The 13972-nt window shown below is 50.2% G+C and overlaps 1 protein-coding gene across 1 annotated transcript in view; it reads right to left on the bottom strand.

The window, feature by feature from the left end:
• Window positions 1-3117: 3117 nt before the first annotated feature.
• Window positions 3118-13972, bottom strand: part of POLRMT (RNA polymerase mitochondrial) — a 77468-nt gene continuing 66613 nt past the window's right edge. The window contains 1 exon segment of the mRNA XM_029613590.1: window positions 3118-3639. Coding sequence (XP_029469450.1) covers window positions 3590-3639 — 50 coding nt within the window. The 3' untranslated portion in view covers window positions 3118-3589.

Below are 13972 nucleotides of genomic sequence, written 5' to 3'. Positions count from 1 at the left end.
GTCAAAGCAACCTTGGCAGGTGGGCTAACCTGAGAGAGTCCCCCTATCATGAGATGCACATCATCCACAAACCACGGTCTCCGCAGCCATTCTGGCTCCACCAGCACCACCTTCCCTAGATGGAACTTTATGCGCTGCAAAACCCGACCAATGGGTGGCCAAGGAGGGAACATGTACAGTAGGACTCCCGTCGGCCATGGGCACACTGAGCATCCAGATCCTCCACTCCGACCTCTCGTCTGCAACTGAAAAACCTTGCCTTCTTTGCGTTGGCACACGTTGCCATGAGATCCAACTGGGGAACGCCCCATCTGGCACAGATGCGATCCCAGACTTCTGGGGACAACTCCTGTTTCCCCAGATTTAGTTGTTGCCTGCTGAGGAAATTTGCTTGCATGCTGTCCACTCTGGTGATATAAGAAGCCGCTATTCCCGAGGTGGCGTTCTGCCCAAGCAAGCAACTGTTGAGCCTCCAGTGTCACTAAATGACTCTTCGTCCCTCCTTGACAACTTATGTATGCCACCATCATCGCATTATCTGACAACACGTGAGCCATCCGACTTTTGATCCAGGGCAGGAAGGCCTCCAGGGCCTGGCGGACTGACCTTGTCTCCAGTCAACTGATAGACCAGGATGTTTCCACTGCTGACCAAAGACCTTGGGCAGATCGCCCCAGGCACCCCCCCCCCCCCAAACCCTTCATGACTGGCAACTGTGGTCACCACCACCCAGTCCGGGGACTCCAGATCCATTACCTTTTCCAGGTTGTGACGCGAGAGCCACCAAGAGAGACTGGACCTGGATTTTCCTAGAAGAGGCAAAGGCAGATAATACTCCGACAATGGATTCCACCTGGACAAAAGGAAAATTGGTTCTTACCTGCTAATTTTCGTTCCTGTAGTACCATGGATCAGTCCAGACTCCTGGGTTTTGCTTCCCCTCCAGCAGATAGAGACAGAGAAGTTTTGACTGACTCTGCCCTAAACCCTGAGGTGCCACCTACAGTCCGTCAGTATTTCTCTGTCTCCAGCAGATGGTGGAGGTGCAAAATCCTACAGTCTGTAGTTAGTTTAAAAAAAAAAAAAAAGAGGAAGGACTCGTTTCAGCCTCCCAGGGGGGTCAGCAGGTCCTGAGGGTACCATCCCCCCTGGTATTAGAGGCTACTGGAGATAGGGGTCGAGGACCCTGATGCCCAGCTTTGCTACAGCGCTGGGGTCATACTGGGGAGCCTGGCTACTCACCCCAGGAAGGTCAGGACTCCCGCTGCACAGCTCAGGTTTGAAAAAAAGAAAAAAGTTGGGAACGAACTGCCTTTCTTGTTCTTGCTCCAGGCTTGATTTCTGTCTCCTTCTGTCGCTGCGTTTTCAAAGCCGCTGCTCATTTCCTCTGTTTCAGCTGGTCCCCCAAAGCCTCCGCAGGATGATGCATGCGATGGGCTGTGTTCTTCCTGCCTCCTTGGGGGGGAAGGCACTTCAGGAGTCGCCGGGGGTGGCGTTTTTAGATCATATCGAGAGCCGGCGAAGCCCGAGTGCCCGTGGCTCGTGTCCTCCGATCCGTTCCCGCTTAGCATGGGAACGGACGCCGTTTTGGCCTCTTTTCGCGTGGCAACGCAAACCACAGATGGGGGAAGGGAATTCCCCTCCTCCTCTATCCCTGCAGCATGCAGCCCCCAAGGGGGGTGGCCCGACGGAAGATGTTACTGGTGCAGGTGAAGAGAGCCCTGGGGGCTTCAGACTCCTCCTTTTCTTCAGATTTTATATTGCTGCTTCACAAGGCCTTCAAGGCCAGGAAGCCAGCTAGGAAGCATTCTGGGGAAGTTCTCGCTTGTGCACAGTTCCACTTTTGGACAAATCAGGGGTCCAGGCCGCCAAGAGAAGCCAGGTCCTCAGAGGGAAAGGGGGCTCCAAAGCTTAAGCGCCCCCTCTGCACCTCGTCGTCCTGCCCAGTGGAGGATTCCTCCTCTGAGGCTTTGGAGTCGGAGGATCAAGGGCCGAGGGGCAAGCCTCCTCAGGGGACAGACATTGAAGGTGACCAGCACCTTCCTTCAAATCATGGTCTCCACGTTGTTAACAGAGATGAACCTAAGGTGGTCCCGGCTTTTTCCAAAGAGACGAGCCGGGCCCACTTATTCCCGCAATTCTGGAGGAATTGGGTATGGAGGCCTCTCAGATGGAGTCCGTTGATCCGGTCATGGTGGGTCTACGTGGTCCATGCAGCTCCCGTTGCCTAAGGTACTCTGACAGCTGTGCCCCGACTGAAGTTCCTGATAAAACGTTTTTGTTTTTTTTAAAAAACTTAATACAAAACTTAATTAAAGAACAGGGTTACTTCTCGTATCAGGACGGTGGCTTGCAGAAGGAGACCTCAGAGGCCACGAGGGAGCCAGTCCCCTGGCTATCAGGGCCTCCAAAAAGCAATGGGCTATAACCAGCCAGAGGTTTCCAACCTCCCCCGGTCACCCGGATCCACCTGAGGGATGGTCCATGAAGGAGCCTAACACCTCAGGGAGCCTCAAACTTTAAAACTTCTTGTATAATCTCAAATGTTTTTGTTTTTTTTTTTTAGCAGACTGCAAGTTTGCACCTCTACCATCTGCTGGAGACAGAGAAATACTGAGGGAATGCAGATGGCACTCTCAGATATGTAGCAGTGCCTCAAAGTTTTTGTTCTCTGCCTCCATCTGCTGATAGGGATGCAAAACCCACTTGTCTGGACTGATCTGGTTATGAACAGGAACTAGAAATGTGTTAAATAAATAAGTAGATCCAATACTGCTCATTAGACATAAGTGAGAATAGGCCCAGGAGAACTCGGGGTCCCATGTGCTCTTCTGCTCCAAAGGTGGTTGAGGACATTTCCATATCCCACTGCTGGGACCAATCCTTCTCAAAGTAACACACCTACATCGTGACCATGAAATGTTTATTTACATTTCTTTTTAAGTTAGCAGCTTGTTTCATTAAAGTTTGAGCTGCCTGCCCTCCAATCCCTCCCGTCAGCACCTTCGGGCAAAACACAGGTCCATGGACTTATCACTCGTAAACTGTCTTTAAAGTACGCTTTTTTGAAGCTCCTAAATAAAACCTGCATCAATGATTTAAGAACTTTCTGGTTGCTTTCTGTGGATACCTCTCACTTACTCCACACATCATTTTCCATTTTTGTTAAATATATTTATTTACACTTCTGACCATTGCAATGGCTCTTCAGATCTTACTATACAGTGTTTGTCTGGCCAGACAGTGCTGGACTGACATGTGCCAGGATCAGAGCTCTGCGGTTATCAACACTGCCACTATGTGGTCTCAGCTTAAAGACTGCTGTCCCTGCTACCAAAACTTTAGCCGAAAGAAATGCTTCTCCTGCTTTATGTTAGTTTGCACACAGGGCAGTATGCCAGTACCCAAGCCACAAAGATTGCGTGGCTGCTGTCCATCCCAGACACTTCTGGTCGACAGATCCTCTTCCCCCAACAGAGCAAGTGGAAAGGAAAGTTTCTGCTGCTTCTGCCTCCTGCTGTGAGCCACTGCCCCCCCTTCCTGCACTGTGCGAGGCTCGGAGCAGAAGGTCCTCCCCCCGTCCTCTGCCTCAGCTGAAGAAGAAAATCGATTCCTTCACTTTCTGCAGATCAAAGTCTCCTAGGAAGGAAGGGAGAAACTGCACTTCAGAAAAGTAAAATTGGCTCAAACATGCTAATTTTCAATCCTGGAATACCACAGATCGGTTCAGACTCCTAGGTTTTGCCTCTTTGGAGACAGAGAAAGGAAAATTGGTTACCTGCTAATTTTCGTTCCTGGAATAATCACAGATCAGTCCAGACAATTGGGGTTTGCATCCCTACCAGCAGATGGAGGCAGAGAATAAAAACTTTTCAGGCACTGCTACTAACGAGAGTGCCACCTGCAGTCCCTCAGTACTGAGCTGTACCCAAGCCAAGTTGACTACTTCCCCCAAACGCCAAGGATTTCTCCCTCTATAGCGAGCTGAGGAATAAGTTGGAACCCCCCAACACAACTGAACCCTTAACTTAGGGCAATGAAAAACCTTCCAATCTCAAAATAGCTTAAATTATGTACAATCTTGTTCAAATTCTGCATCACCCGCAGCATCCAAAAGCGGGAAAGGTCTTTCGTAACAATAAAGGGCAGGGGTCTGGACTGATTTGTGCTATTCCAAGAATGAAAATTAGCAGGTAAGTATCAATTTTCCTTTCCTGTTCAGACCCCAGATCAGTCCAGACAAGTGGGATGTACCCGAGCTCCTCTACTCTGGGTGGGAACCCGAAAGACTCACACACAGCACACTTTCACCAAAAGTGGCCATCTCCGAAGCCCGAACATCCAAACGGTAATGTTAAGTAAACGGGTGCAAAGAAGACCAAGTTGCTGCTTGACAAATCTCCTGCGGAGAAACCAATTGACACTCTGCCCAGAAGGCTGCCTGCGCCTTAGTAGAATGCACCCGCAATCCTTCCAAGACAGACTGACCCTTACAGATATAGGCTGAAATAATTGCTTCATTTAACCATCTTGCAATTGTGCTCTTAGCCGTTTTGCAACCCTTCTTTGCTCCACTGAATAAAACAAAGAGATGGTTCGACCTCCGAAAGTCATTTGTCACCTTGAGATATCACAATAGGACCAGACACACATCCAAAAGGTGAAGCTCCTTTGCATGGGGTGAATTAGCCGTCAGGTGCGGAAAGCCCGGCAATTCCACCGTCTGGCTAAGATGAAGGGCTGACACAACTTTGGATAAAAAGGAAGGCACCGCATGCAACAAAGCTCCATTGCTCAAAATCTCTGCACGATAAGGCTTGTAGCTCCGAAATTCGTCTAGCTGAACAAATCACCACCAGAAACACAGTTTTCAGGGTAAGGTCCTTCAAAGATGCCCTTCTTAATGGTTCAAAAGGAGGCCCACACAATACCAGAAGAACCAGATTAAGATTCCAAGATGGACAAATTCTACAAAATGGAGAATGCAAATGCTTTGCTCCTTTAAGAAAACATACTATGTCCGTCTGAGACGCTAAAGGCCATCCTTGAAGTCTCCCTCGCAAACAGCCCAAGACTGCTATCTGGACTCAGAGAGAATTATAGGCTAAACCCTTTGACAAGTCATCTTGCAAAAAAGCCAAGACCTGGGCATCATTCACCTGCAAAGAATCAGCATCATAGACCCCACACCAAGACTCAAACACTCTCTAGTCTCAGATATATGCCAAAGAAGTAGACGACCTTCTAGCTTGAAGTAGAGTAAGTAATCAGTGGCTCCGAATATCCCTTCAAATGGAAGCACCGCCTCTCAAAAGTCAGGCCACTAGACAGAAGCAATCCGTCTGCTCCAAAAAGATGGGTCCTTGGCGTAGCAATTCCCTCAGATGGCTTAACCGGACGGGACGGTCTACTTCCAGCTGAACCAGATCCGCAAACACAAATGGCACCATTGCAACACCACCAGTATCACTCTTCCTGGATGTTGTTCAATGCGCAGTAGCACCCGACCTACGAGCAGCCACGGGGGAAATACAGACAGCAGAAGTATCATTGGACATGGCTGAATCACAGCGTCAATATCTTCAGAGCCATAATTCCCTCTGGTGGCTAAAAAACCTGATTGCCTTAGCAATCTTCTGCGTTGCCATGAGATTGAACTGGAGCTCACCCCACCTGCGCCGAACGAGGGCAAAGGCCTCCGCTGACAGCTTCCATTCTCCCGGGTCTAGCTGTTGCCTGCTGAGATAATCCACCTGCACGTGCGAAGCTATTAGTACTGCTGTATGGCACTTTGCCCAGGCAAAGCGTTCCTGAGCCTCCTGAGCCACTAAACTTTTCGTTCCTTCCTGACGATTGATATAGGCCACTGTCGTCGCATTGTTCGAGAACATGCGCGCTGCATTCCCCTGAATCAGAGGAAGAAAGACTAGCAACGCCCTGTGTACTGCTCTCATTTCCAGACGTTTGATTACGTCGCCTCCACTAGCGACCACTGTCTTTGGGCCATCGATCCCTGACATACTGCTCCCCAACCACTGAGGCTGGCATCTGTGGTCACAACTACCCAGTCCGGAATCTCTAGATCCACTCCTCTCCAAATTGGGACACGATAGCCACCACTAGAGATTGGATCTGGATTCCTCCTGGAGCGGCAACGGTAGCTGAAACTCCTCCAACAACAGATTCCAATGGGACAGGAGCACCCTCTGAAGAGGTCGCATGTGAGCAAAGGCCCATGGCTTAGCACTTGTAAATAATTCCAGACTTTGGGAACAGACATATCCAGTAGCTGAACCACTTGCAACTGCAACTTGACCACCTTCTTGGGGATAAGAAACACCTTGCCTAACTGGGTGTCGAATCGTGCTCCCCGATATTCTAGTGACAGACAGCTCCAGGTGGCTCTTCGCCAGGTTTATCACCCAGCCCAGGGACCTTAGACACGCTGTAACATGTCGAATGGAACAGTGAAACTCCAGCTCTGACTCTGCCCGAACGAGCCAATCCTCCACCGCCACCACCATCACCTTCGTAAACATTCTTGGTGCAGTCGCCAGCCCAAAGGGAAACTGAAAATGTTCTCCTAGCACAGTGAAGTGTAGAAACTTTTGATGTCTGCTCAGATGGGAATGTGCAGATATGCCTCTGTTAGATCCAAGGATGCAAGAAACTCCCCCCTGTGCACCGCTGCAATTACCATCTGCATCTCCATCCGAAAGTGCGACACCCGCAAAGTTGCACTGACCTTTTGCAGATCTAGAATGGGCCCAAAGGAACTCTCCTTCTTGGGAACCACAAAGTAATTCGAATATCTTCCTTGACCTTGCTCTCCCCAAGGAACCAGGACAATGGTTTCCAAGCACTGCAGCCTTAGCAATGTGTCTCGCACCACCGCCCACTTGACAGGCGAAGTGCAACTGGACACCACAAAGGCTTCCTTGATGTGGCGCGAAAATTCTAAGACGTAGCTGTCCCTTATTACTTCCAGAACTCACTGATCAGAAGTGATTCTGCTCCGCTCCTCGTAAAAACGTGACAGCCTTCCTCAGACAGCTTCCAGGCAGGAGTGGACAAGCCTACCTTCATTGGACGGATTAAGCACCTCCCAAACCCTGTCCAGAGCTATCTCTGGCCGGTCTACTTGTCCCTCAAAAAAACTGCTACCTTCCTGAACTCTGCGCTTCTGCGTGGATCAGGAATAACTCCTGTTGGAGCGAAATCTCCTCATCTCCCGAAAGTGAACATGAGGTGAAAAGGACTTGCTCACTTTCTTATCTTCAGGTAATTTGTTCCCTTTAGATTCTGACAAATACTTCATCAGCTTCTCCAGATCCTCCCCAAACAGAAATTTCCTTTGAAGGGGAGACTGCAAAGCTGTGCTTTTGATCCTGGACATCTTTTACAGACGCTGACCCTGCCACGGGAATGGATATCTTCTTGGTCACTGCCAGCACCGCTGCATCCACCTTCAGAAGCTTCCAAAACTCCAAAGTGTCCTCCAGCAAGGGATACAACTTGGCCAACTTCAGACCTGCCTCAGGAAAATCCCATTCCGGTCAATCAGCTTCTTCACTTTCTTTGGCAAAGTGAAAGCCTTTGGCATCACGCAGTCCACCTAATATCGGGTTCACACCCTCGTTGTATGAATTCTCGTGTGTGACTTTGATCCCCAGTTCTTCCAGAACCCAGGAGATGAGAGGCTGCAACTCCTCCTTACAGAACAATCTCACCAGCCTAGGGTCATCCACTTCTGCGAGAGGAACGTCCTCCACATCCAGGTCACTGCCCACTGGGGCAGTAGCAGAATCCGCGCTCGGATCAGGACCCAGGTCATCCTGCAAATCCTCCTGAGGAGCATCTCCCTCCGAATTTTCCGAGGTGTTCTCCTCCACTCCCGATTGCCCCAGACCCAGCAGGCGAACAATGCCCCCCGACCTGGGAGGTGCCTCAACTCGAGACTTCTTAGCTGAGCTCTAAGACTGCTTACCCACTGCTTCTTTCTTAGCGAGATAGGCCTAATACAACAATAACACAAAATCTGCGGAAAACCTGTCCGGCTCACACTCTTCCTTATCCAGCAGGAACTCTCCTGGTTCCCCTGCCACATCTCTATCTTCTCCAGATCTATGTTATACTGAAGAAAGAGTCCCTGAACTCTCTGTCCAATACAGGCCTGCTGCCACGTGGAGGCACATGGCTGCTGTCTCCTTAAACCCTCCCGTGGCATCCTGGATGGGGCCTGCAGACCATGTGCAATGTCTGCCTGCTGAGTCCTCTCCAGAGGCATAGCCGGTGCATAGCACGGCTACACTGAGGCGCAATCGTCTCACACTGCAGGCCTGACAAATTTTCCCATGCGCCGTGGGAGGTGCCATGAAACGCATTGCAGCCCACGGCTAAAATAGCCCCAAGCAGGAGAAAAGAGAACTCCAATGTCGCTGCCAGCACTATCCTGGCCCCAGGTCCTGAAAATCAAGCTGTGCATACTTCCCTTTTCACCCCCGACGTTCAGCCAACCGTTGACCAAAAGAAAGCTTGCACTACATCCTTTAAAAAAACCCAAAAAAAACCCAACAGCTACCAAGCAACCCAGACAAATAAAGCAAAGATATACTTTATTTATTTATTTAAAGTTTTTTATATACCGCCGCTCATCAGAGATATCACGTCGGTGTACAGAGAACAGGAACATACGCCGGGGCGTTATACATTTAACATGGGTTAACATGTTAAATGTATAACTTTCCTGCTTCTGGGTGCTCCTGGCTGGTCCAGTTGACAGGGTAGGTGAGAAGACCTCAGGGAGAGTGAGGGAATCAGGACCCCTGGCTTTCCCTCCCCCTAGAAATCAAGGGTCAAGCCTGGCTAGGGATTTGCCAACCCCTCCCCCCCACTCACCCTGTTCAACCAGAGGAATGGCCCACGATGGAACATAACACCTCCGGGAGCACCAGTCTTTACTTCTTATCTTTTCCTATCTTCCTTTCTTTTTTTTTTTTCCCCTTAAACTAAAGTTCAGACTGCTGGTTTGCACCTCTACCATCTGCTGGAGACAGAGAAATACCGAGGGCCTGCAGGTGGCACTCTCAGTTAAGTAGCAGTGCCTGAAAAGTTTTTCTCTGCCTCCATCTGCTGGTAGGGATGCAAAACCCACTTGTCTGGACTGATCTGGGGTATGAACAAGACTACAAGCTTTACTGACACTGCTACTTAACCTGGTGTGTCACCTGCAGTCCCTCAGTATGACTTGTACCCAAGAAAGAGGAGAATAACTTTAACAATATCTGAGACCCTCAACCCCCCTCAACAAGCAGAAGGGAGGCAGACACTCTATGGAAAACTCATTCCAACAACATTAAGCAGAAGATCATGTAACCAAACAAACTGCCAAGACAAACAAGCTTTACTGAATGGACAGAGTTCGGGATGATTTGTCGACCTCTTCGTCACCGCTGACACTGCTGCATCCACCCTCGGCAACTGGAGAAGCTCCAGGGCATCTTCTGGCAGTGGGTAAAGCTTATCCATGGCCTTGCTGACATTCAGACCCAGCTCTGGCATGTCCCACTCATGGAACAAGATATCGGATGCAGCAAAGTGGAACGGGAAAGCCACGGCTGGCCCGGTGAGACCCAGTAGCACCGGATCCATGTTTGCGTCAGGCCGAGATACCACCGGAGGTGCCTCCACCCCCAGCTCCTGGAGGATAGCTGGTATAAGAGGGGCCAGCTCATCCCTCCGAAATAGACGGACCACCTTAGGGTCATCGCCGTCGACGGCCTGCGCACCTTTGCCAGTACCGGGCTGAGAAGAACCGTCCCCCGTGGCACCATCGACCCCCCCCCCCCCCCGGGGGCTCTTCAGCCAGATCTTCCGAGTCCTGCGACGAAGAATCCAGTCCGTGTCCTGCGGCATGCCTCTCAAGGGACGCTTTTCCCTAGGGGGCGCGAGGTTTCTTCTGGAAACCGCTCCGGATTTTCTCTTCCGGGATCTGGAGCCGCCGGCGGATCCCTTGGGGCGAGATTTTCCCTTTCCACGCTTGCGGCCCTTGTACCTTAGGACTTTGCGCAATAAAAGCGCAAAGTCTGAGGAAAAAGAGGAGTCCGACTCCGAAAAGTCACTTCCGCTGGCCTCCACCGGTGAGTCAGCCCCCCCCCTGGAGGGTCCCCCCCCCCCCGAGGGTGCCCATTGCGGGGAAAGCGCGGGAGGCATGCCGCCATCTGCTGCGGCCTCCCGTGAAATTTCCTGGGCTGACCCCAAAATGGCCGCCACTCCCGCGCTGACAGGGAAGAGATCTGCAGGCCCATCTGCAGCCTTCCCTGCACGCGGCGGCGATCGCGCCGACCGGGACCGGCCCTCCCGACCGGCCCCGGACGGTCCCTCACCACCTACCACACAAGCCGAGCAAACCCCGTCGTGCGAGAGGCATGCGTGGCAGGCCGACCCTTGCGGCATCCGGCGGGACCGCGAGCGAACAACAAATTGAAATTAAATAATCAAACAATTAAAATAAAATAAATCGCCGCACCAAAACAGCCCACCCCCCCCCCCGAAGAGCCTGCGAAGGAACGGAGAGCCGGCGCAACAAAAATAAAGTAAACTTTTTTTTTTTTTTTTGTACTGACTTGGTGCTGTCCTCGGTCCTGAGGCCTGTGCTCCTGGGGGTGAGTGAACCGGGCTCCCCGGTGTCACCCCCAACGCTGCTACTAGCAAGCCGGGTCCTCGACCCTAGCAGCGGCCTCTACCAGGGGGGGATGGTCCCCTCAGAACCTTCAGACCGCCCTGGGAGGCAGGACAGCCGGAGGATCTTCCTGCTGCTGTTCCCTAACAGCCAAAGCTTTCTTTCCTTTTTTTTTTTTTTTTTTTTTAAACCTTTAAGAAAAAACCAAAGAAAACTAAGCCTAACTAACTACCAGGCCTAGCCAGAGGCTGTGACTGCACCTGCACCATCTACTGGAGACAGAGTAAGACTGAGGGGCTGTGTGAGGCACGTGGCTATATGTAGCCAAGTCCGACAGATCTTGCTCTGTCTCCATCTGCTGGTGCGGAGTCACAACCCAGGTGTCCTGGACTGATCCTGGTACGTACAGGGAATGAAAATTAGCAGCAAGAACCAATTTTCCTTTCCTGTTCATACCCCAGATCAGTCCAGATTCCTGGGATGTACTCAAGATCCCCTATACTGGGCGGAAATGTGATAGCTCCATTCGTAATACACTCTCTCCAAATCCCACCGATTCCAGAGCCCAGACATCCAACTGGTAATGTCTGAGGAGAGTGTGTAATGACTTCCAAGTAGCCGCCCAACACATTTATTGTGAAGAAACCAGCCGATTTGGCCCATGAGATTGCCTGTGCTCGAGTCGACACCAGATGGCCTTTACAAATATATGACAAGCTAATCGCGTCCTTCAGCCATCGTGCAATAGTAGCCTTGGATGTCCTGCACCCCTTTCTTGGCCCATTCCAAAGCACAAAAATATGATCTGATTTCCGGAAATTATTAGTCACCTAGAGGTACCTTAACACTGCCGCATATTCGGCACAGACTAATCCAAATTCAGAAAGGTGGGAAGTTCCACTGTTTGACTAAGATGGAAGGCTGAAACAACCTTCAGAAGAAATGAAGGCACTGTTTGCAAGGATACCCTATTCTCCATAAGCTGAAGAAAGCGATCTCTACAAGACAACCCCTGAAGCTCTGAAATTCTTCTGGCCGAACAAATCGCCATAAAAAAAAATCCAAACATTTGCAGTTCTAAATCCTATAGAGCTGTCCTCCATAATGACATGAACGAAGCCTCACACAACACCCACATGGCCAAATTAAGATTCCTTGAGGGACACACCTTCTGCATCAGGGGCCGCAAGTGTTTTGCCCCTCCAAGAAAAAGAATCACAGCCAAATGCAAGGCCAGGGACACTTTCTGCATCTTACTCTGAAGACAGCCTAAAGCCGCCACCTGTACCCGAAGGAAATTATAGGCTAGACTCCTTTTGTAAAAAGGTCAAGGTATGGGGAATTGAAGTTCGAGTAGGCTGCACTCCCTGTTCAACACACAAAGCTTCAAAAATCCTCTACACCCTAACATAAGCAAAGAATGTGGCAATGACATCTTCGGAGTATGATTATCTTAAGCGATTCCTCTCAAAAATGAAGCCACGAGACAGAAGCAATTCGCCTGATCCACAAATATGGGACCCTGGCGTAACCATCTTGGAAGGTGACTGAACCTTAACATACCATCCACCACCAAGCTTACTAGGTCAGGGAACCATGGCAGACATGGCCATTCTGGAGCCATGAGAATCATCTTGCCTGGGTGTCACTATGTTCCTTAGCACCCTGCCCAGCAATGGTCATGGGGGAAAGATGTAAAGAAGGATCCCCATGGCCACAGTAGCACCAAAGCATCAATGCCTTCTGCTCTATGTTCTCACCTATGGCTGCAAAACTGTGCTGCCTTGGCGTTTTGTCTCGCTGCCATCAAGTCCATGTGAAACGTTTCCCACCTGGCCCGAAAAAGAAGCATTGCTTTCTGTGACAGTTGACATTCTCTGGAGTTCAACTTTTGCCTGCTGAGAAAATCCGCCTGCATATTGTCCATCCCGGCTATGTGAGATGCTGCCAGAACTGCATGGTGCTGCTCCGCCCAGTGAAATAACTGAGCCTCCTGAGGAACCATCCAACCTTTGGTCTCTCCCTGTCGGTTGACATAAGCCATTGGTGTTGCATTGTCCATAGAACTCACACTGTCCAATCTTGTAACTGTGGCAGAAAGGAAAACAAGACTAAGCACACCACTCTCATCCTTAACCGACTGATAGACCATGATGCCACCTTCCTTTGATCATTGACCCGATGTGGTCTGGTACTAACTGACACACTGCTCCCCAATTGCAGAGGTTAATGTCAGTGGTCCCTTTCACCCAATACGGGATTTCCAACTCCATCCCCCGGTTCAGACTGACACAACCAAGCCCCCACTGACAGGAAGAGGAATTTGCAACTCCTCCAATAACGGGATCCAATGGTTGGAGAGCGCTTTTTGAAGGGGCCACATATGCACTAGCGTCGATGCCATAAACCCCTGAACCTGCAAATAATAGAAAACTCTGGGCACCTTGAGTCGCAACAGGCAGCAAACCTGACTCTGCAGCTTCACCATCCTGTCCTCCATGAAAATCACCTTGCTAGTCCGGGTGTCAAATCGAACCCCTGGGTACTCCAAGGATTGAGATGGTATTAGATGGCTCTTCGTTAGGATCACCACCCAGCCCCCTCAATCTCTCTAGAACCTGTTGTACCACCAGCTGACAAAGGTCTGCCGATTTTGCCTGAATAGCCAGTCATCTAAATATGAGTGTACTAGCACTCCTTCCCTTCTGAAGGGCTACTGTCATCACCCACCATCACTTTGGTGAATGTATGTGGCACTGTCGCCAAACCGAAAGGAAGAGTGCAAAAGTGAAAATAATCTCCCAGAATGACCTTCTGGTGCTCCTAATTGGGATATGTAGGGATGCCTCTGTGAAGTCTAGTGATACTAGGAACTCTCCCTTGTGAACCTCTGCTATGACCGAATGCAGCATCACCATATGAAATCGTGTTACCTTGAGACTCACACTGACCTTCTTTAAATCCAAAATGTTTTGAATGTCCCTTCCTTTTTCAGGACCATTAATTAATAGAATATCAACCTTTTCCCCATTCTTTTCAGGGAATGGACACCATCACTCTTAGCTGTCTCAAACGGTCCATTTTGACGTGAACTGTTACCTGCTTGGCACGAGTAGCATAAGGGGAGACTATGAAGGCTTCCTACAACAGGCTCATAAATTCTAACATGTAGCCATCATTTTATCACTCCCAAGACCCACTGGTTCATTGTGATTCTGGTCCATTCCTTGTAAAAGTGGGCCAACCGGCCCCCAAGAGAAGAGTGGTAGGCCTCATTTCATTATGAAGACT

The sequence above is a fragment of the Rhinatrema bivittatum genome, chromosome 8 (genome assembly GCF_901001135.1).
Source record: "Rhinatrema bivittatum chromosome 8, aRhiBiv1.1, whole genome shotgun sequence".
NCBI classification, from domain to species: domain Eukaryota; kingdom Metazoa; phylum Chordata; class Amphibia; order Gymnophiona; family Rhinatrematidae; genus Rhinatrema; species Rhinatrema bivittatum.
The sequence above is the reverse complement of the archived record's forward strand: the minus strand, read 5'-3'. Positions and strand labels throughout refer to the sequence as shown.